The sequence below is a fragment of the Engystomops pustulosus genome, chromosome 1, assembly GCF_040894005.1.
Source record: "Engystomops pustulosus chromosome 1, aEngPut4.maternal, whole genome shotgun sequence".
Lineage (NCBI taxonomy): Eukaryota > Metazoa > Chordata > Amphibia > Anura > Leptodactylidae > Engystomops > Engystomops pustulosus.
Genome location: NC_092411.1, coordinates 100,324,431 through 100,333,503, shown reverse-complemented (window position 1 = coordinate 100,333,503; position 9,073 = coordinate 100,324,431). Strand labels below are relative to the sequence as shown.

The 9,073-nt window shown below is 40.2% G+C and overlaps 1 protein-coding gene across 1 annotated transcript; it reads right to left on the bottom strand.

Annotated features, from left to right (window-relative positions):
* Nucleotides 1-1,471: 1,471 nt before the first annotated feature.
* LOC140118063 (olfactory receptor 4E2-like) lies at nucleotides 1,472-8,664 on the bottom strand. Its single transcript, XM_072135510.1, has 2 exons — nucleotides 8,559-8,664; nucleotides 1,472-2,439 (listed from the first exon to the last, which is right to left on the bottom strand). Exons 1-2 carry the CDS (start codon nucleotides 8,662-8,664, stop codon nucleotides 1,472-1,474), a joined length of 1,074 nt encoding a protein of 357 aa, XP_071991611.1.
* Between the last annotated feature and the right edge of the window lie 409 nt (nucleotides 8,665-9,073).

Sequence of the window (9,073 nt, the reverse complement as noted above, 5' to 3'; positions counted from 1 at the left end):
AATACATTAGTATTGCAGTTTATTACAATGAACAAGTGATCAAATGATCACTTGTTCATGTCCCATCCTGAGACAAAATAAAACAGTGAAAATAAAGAGCTATTCAAAAAATTATTAAAAAGAATAAAAGTCCCCTGAAGTCCCATCCCATGCAATAATCAAATAAAACATAAAATAGGAAAATCACTACATCCGTAAAAACCCATACTATAAAATTAAATTGTCACTGAACCCGTATGGTGCACACGGTTAAAAAAATTCAGAAAAAACTCACAAAAATTATGAAATTTTTACATCTGACCTCATAAAAAGCAGCCCTAAAACAGTTCTGTAAATAAAAAATTATAAATATTATGCCCATTAATTTCTCACAAAATTTCTCACAAAATGAGTTCTATATTCTGCAAAACAAGTTAACCATAAAAAAAGCTTTATAAATGGGGTATCACCATAATCGTGATCACCCATAGAATAAAGATAATACATTGTTTTTATGGTCCAGTGCACCTCTGGGGAAAAAAATGCTAAAACCATAAACAAGAATTCATGAGTTTTTAACCACTGCAAAGAAAGAGTTTATAAAATGTGATTATTAGCTATTGAACCCTCTGGAAATGATGTACCTGAAAAGTGGATCTCATCCACACAATAAATAATCCCCCATATGTCCAAATTACAAAAAAATATATATATTTTAGCCAGTAAAATGTAACAATGCAGATCTGCTCTGCATGGCGCTCCTTCCTTTCCGTGTGCCATACAGCAGTTTAGCACCACTTATGGAGCATCCTCATAAGGAGGAATTGGGTATCAAACTTTGTGGTGTTTTTCATCATTTAATACTTTGTGAAAGTAAAATTTTTAGCCAAAATCAATACATTGTCTAAAATATTACATCTTGTAAATAACACCTCAATTTTTTACCCCCTGTGAAACATCTAAAGGATTAACACACTTCTTGAAGTTGATTTCTGACATTGAAAAGTGTCATTTCTAAAATGGCATAATTTATGGGGTTTTACTGCTGTTTAGGCCTCTCAAAGTCACTTAAAGCTGAGCAGGTGCCTAGAAAACAGAGAGGATGCATAAAAACCCTATGCCGATAGAAAGCAGACATTTGGGAATGTTAGTTATAAAGTTACTTGGGTGCTATGACTATATGCCTGATAAGCAGAATATTTTGAACTCTGAAAATGAATAATTTTGAGAAATTTTTGGCAAATTTCCATTTTTTTAATAAATAAACCCAAAAGATATCATAAAAATGTTTCTATTACTGTGAAGTACGATGTGTGGTGAGAAAACACTCTGAAAATCCCTTGGATATATTAAAGCTTTAGAAAGTTATAACCTCCTATAATGACACAGGGCAAATTTTAAAAATCAGGCCTGGCCCTAAGGCCCTAAAATGGCTTAGACCTGAAGGGTATAATATTCAATGTCAAAAAATTGTTTACTCTGTGTCAAATACTTATTTGACCTGTTTTGGATAATGTGGACAAAGTTTCCTCCCAAAAAACTTTTTGATTGCATTTTTGACCTCCTGGTTTCGTAGTGTGTAAATTATTGGATTTAAAAAAGGAGTTAGTACTGTATACAGCACAGATATTATCTTATCTGCTGGATAGTTTACAGGGGGTCTTAAATAGATGAATACACTGGGCCCAAGAAAGATTGTAACAACCAACAGATGTGAAGCACAGGTAGAAAAAGCCTTCTGTCTTCCTTCTGATGAATGAATCTTTAATATTGTTGTAATAATACCAAGGTAGGAAAACATTAACACAACAAAACAAGCAAGGGAAATCATTCCGCTGTTGGCAATGATGAACATGTCTATAAAGAATGTGTCACTACAGGCAAGCACAGCCAGGGGGTGAACATCACAGAAGAAGTGGTTGATTTTGTTTGGACCACAAAATGGAAGCTGGTAAGTGAGAAAAGCCTGAGTGAAAGAGTGCAGGAAGCCTGCAACCCAACTTACCACCACCAACCAGAAACAAAACCTGTGATTCATGACTATGTGATACCGTAGAGGGTTACAAATGGCCACATAACGATCGTATGCCATGACAGTGAGTAGGAAGCACTCTGTGCCACCAAATAAATGGAGAAAGAAGAGCTGAGATATGCATTGGTTGAATGAGATTGTCTTCTTTTCTAAGAATACATTACTAAGCATTTTTGGTATGGTGACTGTGGAGTAGCAGATGTCCAGAAAAGACAAGTTACTAAGGAAGAAATACATTGGAGAACGTAGGTGTCCATCTGTATTTACTGCAGTGATAATAACAAGGTTTCCTAAAAAAGTCAATAAATAGAGGAGCACAAAAATGACAAAGAAAACAATGTGAGATTCATCGGTATACGAGAGACCACTAAGTGTAAACTCCACCACTGAACTTTGATTCCTTAAAACCATATCTTGCTCTTTATTGACTAAATTAAGATAAATGTATCATACATGCAATCAATAAATGCAACTATAACAAGGGCGTCACTGTATATTATATACACCAAAGTGCAATTCTTCTATAACACCTATAATAGCAAAGGACAGTAAAAATATGTGATACAGATGTGTACTTAGCCATATTACAGTGCAATAAATATAGCTCATGTCACCTAGGCATTAAATTGTAAAAGATCATGAGATACAATAATTAAAGTTCTATAGCTCTAAAGGCAATTATTTTTAATGCAAAAAGAACAAAAACTCATATGATTTATAGATATAACTGATTCTCATGTTATTATATTTTTCATTCCAAAGAAACCTAAATTCAATATCAAATATTAATACATAATAGTAGTTGATGTCATCATCTTTCATTCAGTTGTAGGTAAGGTGATAGCATCTTGAAGACAATGGTATTTCCAGCAAGATTCCATAAAATCTATAATTTATTTAAGTCAATTAAAAGTATAGTTTACAACAACTATCTAAATTGACACTCTTCAGATGCTTCATACTGTACATCCTTAAACAGAATGTTAGAGGGATTATTTACAAAAAAAAGCACAACATGCAAAACATGGCACACCCATGTTACACCATAAATGAAAGAATTTACATTATGTCTTACGCACATTTTCTGTCCAGTGTCCACTTTTTTGAACAGAAACTATTTTATCTCAGACTACTTTTTTGAAAAAAATAAAGGAACCATTATCATAAAGGAAACTACAATATCAGTGATACAAGGTAAGCCTAACTAAATGATTACATGGTACTTACACATAAGATACTGGGCCTACAGAGGGAGATGCTGAGTTGCAGTGCTATTACTGATCTGATATTTATATGGCGATGACGAATTTACAGGTTGATGAATTTAGATAATTAAATCCCTTAGTTCAGTAGACTCATAAAATCAGAAACTCATTAAACCATAATTGATGTAATTGGCTAATTCTTTTTTATAGTAATTTATTTTTAAATATAACAGTATAGCTTACTAACAAATAAATATACACTTCATGAACAGGTGTTTTAGGGTAGTAGATGGATGTCAGAGAAAAGTCAAGGAAGAGTTAATATCAATGTTTTTTGTTTGACTGATATCCTTCTAAATTGAAGGTTGTACCGCTATACATGTTAATGACTGCAATCAATATGTATAGAACTACACAGGAGGACCTGTGTCCATCCAGACCGTATGCAAGCTGGGAGCACAGTCTCAAAGATTTCAAAAAGTAACGCACTAAACTGTCAAAGGTTAAAATCCTGCAGGGCAAGCAAGGTCCCCCTGTGCACGTCAGCACATGTCCATGCCCCTTTGAAGTTCACCAATGGCTATCTGGATTTATCCAGAGGAAGCTTCAAAGAAGTTCAGTATGGTCAGATGAGACCAAAATAGGATTTTTTGGTATCAACTCTATTGGCCTTGTTTAGAGTAAGAAGAAGAAAGACAAACACTGTTTCAACCGTGAAGCATGAGGGTGGAAAGATCACTCTTTAGGGGTGCTTTTCTACAAAGGGCACAGAACGATGGCACCATATTGAAGGGAGGATAGATGGGACTATGGGGCACATTTACTTACATTCCCATGGGAGTTCACTGAAAGTGCATTGTCCTATGGTAATGCAATGTGCCACGATTCACCATCTTTTAAGTGGTGCATGTAAGTGTATTAGCTTGCGACACAATTTGAAAGTTAAATCCCACACTAAGTCTGAATCAGTTAGATGGTCTGTCGGCACGCCCCCAATTGTTGTTGCACGGAAGCCAGCGTAGCTGCGCCAAAAAACAATTGCGTGCGCCAAAATTCCAGCACAGACATGTGTTAAGTACCTGTCCAAGCTGTGCAATCCCTAAAAAAGGCGAACAGTCTGACAAAAATGTGTCCGAAGATTTTGGCCAAAAGCCACCTCTCCGTAGTAAGAAGATTGAAGATTCCAGAATGATCCAAAACACACGGCTAGAGTAAGTAAGGAGTGGCTCCATAATAAGGTTCTAAAGTGACCTAGCCAGTTTCCAGATCTAAACCCAATCAACAAACTGTACTGAATAAGATTAAGGTTGTGTTGGGGAAGTGGTGAGAAGAAAAAGGATAATGCCAGCTCACCTCCCCCTCCGGTGTCGAGTTCGGCACGGGCCACCCTTCTGCTGGGGCACAACAATGTCAAAGAAATGAGGAATTCACGGTCCAGCCAGGCTCCAAACACCAAGGATTTTATTTAATGCATATACAAAAATTCAGTGATCCACTCAGATAGACAGTAGTGCCTACGCGTTTCGGACAGTATCCCTGAGGACAGTCATGGCTGAGGACAGGGATACTGTCCGAAACGCGTAGGCACTACTGTCTATCTGAGTGGATCACTGAATTTTTGTATATGCATTAAATAAAATCCTTGGTGTTTGGAGCCTGGCTGGACCGTGAATTCCTCATTTCTTTGACTGTGTTGGGGAAGTACCAGGAGACTTCAAGTAATGTAACCATGGCGGCCAGATTTTTAGGAACTTCTGGTGTTTACGTAAATGCATAGAGAAAAGTCCTAACAGGCAGCAGATTTAGGTGGCTTAATTTTCCCAGTGAATGAATCAGGGGTTGTTGTGATTGCTGATGGAGGGGGATTAACATAATGGTAAGGAGTAGTTGCTTCCAGAATTGTCTGTTGAAGTGTTGGGAAAGAGTTATAGTATAGGTTCAGGAGAACGGATTTGGCTGTTAGTTTGGATTAGCCAGGACAAACCTTCTGTATGGCTATTTTGATTGCAGACAGTTAGCGGCGTATCTTGACCACCACATGTGTTCATAGGCACCTGAGTGTTTCTGGAAGCACCAGCAGGTATCAAGAGAGGTAGCGCAGTAGTTGTGTAGTACTATGGGAGTCTTCTACCAGTTTGTAGCTAGTTACGTATAGGGTAATGCATTTTGAGGGACCACTTCAGTTGCATAGGATTTGCAATGTTTCTTTGGTGTCAAGTGTCAAGTGTGAAGGTCTTTTTTCCATGCTTTAAAGTAGCTGGGGGATGGTTGTCTAGGCTTGTGATCAGGAGAAGCTGGGAGATTAGTTTACAGCGGGTGGTTGTGATGGAAGTTGTTAGCTTTTCAATCCATTTTAGATCCCACAGGGGATTTACTTGGTGGAGCCAAGGTTGCCATAGCAATGAGAACACTGGGGGGGGTTGGAAACATGGGGGAAAAACCCAATTTAGCCATACAAGTGCTGCAGACATACTGGCCGCAGCATTTATTAGGTTTACACACATGATGTTTCCATGATGCCGATTCAGCTCCCTCAATAAGTTGGACTGGCATCAGGACAATGTTGTACAATGCTCCCAGTGCTGGGAGCCGTAAATGTAAAGTTCAGACTGGAAAGAGGTTTGTGGAAGAGCTAGTCCAAGGGAAGTATGAGACATTGGCAGATATACTGTATTATAAGTATGGATATATTGGCAATATATATCAAAACTGGTGCACTGTACATTAGTTTTCATTGAGTTTCCCTTATTATGTAAGCAATATATATTTTCCTGACTGTATGAAGCTTCCTAATTATTATGTGTGTCTGCAATATGTTAAGTGTTTTCAGTTTTCTATAACATTGTAGTTGTTCGATGACATTTACTTTATAGAAGAAGATTGTTTGTATGAATGATCATTTTAATGAAATATTTCATTATGTTAGCCACATAATATGCTTATAGCAATGGCTATGTGTGTTTATCATTGTATTTGATCTTGTGACATCCTTGTCTTCAATAAAATGTACACTCACCGGCCACTTTATTAGGTACACCTGTTCAACTGCTCATTAACACTTAATTTCTAATCAGCCAATCACATGGCGGCAACTCAGTGCATTTAGGCATGTAGACATGGTCAAGACAATCTCCTGCAGTTCAAACCGAGCATCAGTATGGGGAAGAAAGGTGATTTGAGTGCCTTTGAACGTGGCATGGTTGTTGGTGCCAGAAGGGCTGGTCTGAGTATTTCAGAAACTGCTGATCTACTGGGATTTTCATGCAGAACCATCTCTAGGGTTTACAGAGAATGGTCCGAAAAAGAAAAAACATCCAGTGAGCAGCAGTACTGTGGGCGGAAATGCCTTGTTGATGCCAGAGGTCAGAGGAGAATGGGCAGACTGGTTCGAGCTGATAGAAAGGCAACAGTGACTCAAATCGCCACCCGTTACGACCAAGGTAGGCAGAAGAGCATCTCTGAACGCACAGTATGTCGAACTTTGAGGCAGATGGGCTACAGCAGCAGAAGACCACACCAAGTGCCACTCCTTTCAGCTAAGAACAGGAAACTGAGGCTACAATTTGCACAAGCTCATCGAAATTGGACAGTAGAAGATTGGAAAAATGTTGCCTGGTCTGATGAGTCTCGATTTCTGCTGCGACATTCGGATGGTAGGGTCAGAATTTGGCGTCAACAACATGAAAGCATGGATCCATCCTGCCTTGTATCAACGGTTCAGGCTGGTGGTGGTGGTGTCATGGTGTGGGGAATATTTTCTTGGCACTCTTTGGAACCCTTGGTACCAATTGAACATTGTTGCAACGCCACAGCCTACCTGAGTATTGTTGCTGACCATGTCCATCCCTTTATAACCACAATGTACCCAACATCTGATGGCTACTTTCAGCAGGATAATGCGCCATGTCATAAAGCTGGTATCATCTCAGACTGGTTTCTTGAACATGACAATGAGTTCACTGTACTCAAATGGCCTCCACAGTCACCAGATCTCAATCCAATAGAGCATCTTTGGGATGTGGTGGAACGGGAGATTCGCATCATGGATGTGCAGCCAACAAATCTGCGGCAACTGTGTGATGCCATCATGTCAATATGGACCAAAATCTCTGAGGAATGCTTCCAGCACCTTGTTGAATCTATGCCACGAAGAATTGAGGCAGTTCTGAAGGCAAAAGGGGGTCCAACCCGTTACTAGCATGGTGTACCTAATAAATTGGCCAGTGAGTGTATATGTTTGATATAAATAATAAGTAGGTCATGCGTGAATGCTACCATCTTGCCGAGTAGATGCCGTTCACTCTGATTCTTGCTAGTGTGGGAGTAAAAGGAAAAGATCTTATCAATGAATAAGGGTGGAAAGCATGTCTCTGGCTTTTCAATAAATATTATGGTATATGGGCTCATCCCAACCTGGAAGAAAAGCAGTCTATAGCAAAGTACCTGTTTGGTAATCGCATTAGCCCTAGGTACACAGGAGTCTTTGCTTTTTTCTCCATTGAGGCAGGAACAGTAGCAATACAAGCAGGTGCTGCAACCGGGATGTCCTCAGCCTGGGGTTCAACCTGTGAAACAAAAGCTCTCACCGCCTGGAGATCATCCACTAGAACAGTGGTGGCGAACCTATGGCACGGGTGCCAAAGGTGGCACTCGGAGAGCTATCTGTGGGCAACCAGGCTATCTCCCCAGCACAGAGTTTCCAGACATGACTAAAAACCTCCTGCTGCAGTCCCTGGGCACACAGGATCTGCTGTGATCAAGGCTATTTTGAAGCTATGCATTCTTAGCTGCCCGGGACTACAGGAGGTGCAGACAAGGCTGTGTTATTATTGGAGCTCCTGCTCTGGGCCCTGCAGTTCTTCCCTTTCATTGGACCCTGGAAGGAAGCTACAATGAAAATCTGAATTCCTCCTCTTTCCTTCAACTGTAATGGTATCCTCAGGACCCAGATACAATTAAAAGCAGTGACAAAACAGGTAGCAACATGTTCCTGCTTAAATTGCCCTGTTGGCACTTTGCATTTAAATAAGGGGGTTTCATTGTAGTTTGGGCACTCGGTCTCTAAAAGGTTCGCCATCACTGCACTAGAAGGATCATCTCAGCAGGCACATCAGGAACACTGGCGGGTTCTGGAACTGCTTACAAGGGAAACCCAGAAGCTATATCTTAAACAGCAGGGCGATCAACTGCGGCAGTAGGTATCTCAGCGAAGAAGGGAGACAGGCACTTCTCTCATTGGTCTTCGGTAGCTGGGGGCCCTGTGAAGCCCATGATGATAACCACAGGAGCTGTAGATTTTCCTCCAGCACTGACAGACGGAGTGCATCTGTTCTCCAGTTTACCTGCTGCACTTGGAGAAGCTGTAGAGCTTGTAATGGAGACCTTGTAATGGAGACAGTGCAAGCTTCTTTGCAGGTGGCCCTGGGTACTCCGCAGGTTGGTCAGCATCTTTTCATGCCCCTTTAGGACAGTCCTTTTATTAGTCAGGCCTCCTTACACACAGGCAAGGAATATGAAACATCAACTCATGGTTCCCTTTATATTAGAACACCAACTTGACAGAGGCAAAAGGCCAAGATAACAGTCTAACTGGTCAGGGTCCAAGGACACTGGTTGGATTGTGTTTGTCAAAAGGTGCTCACAGCCTGGTTTAAGCAGCTTCAGGCTGGAGAGATGAGGAGCTTCTATAGCTGTGTTTCAAGGCAGGCTCTTGAATGTAGAGTCCTGCAGCAGGCTTGATCTGCAGGCCATGTCTAGAAATGTGTTTAGTTCCTCAGTACTCACAGAAAAGACCTGGAACTTTCCATCCAAGGGGAGTTTTATGAACTTCCCTTGGGAGGTGGCAAATTCCTTATCC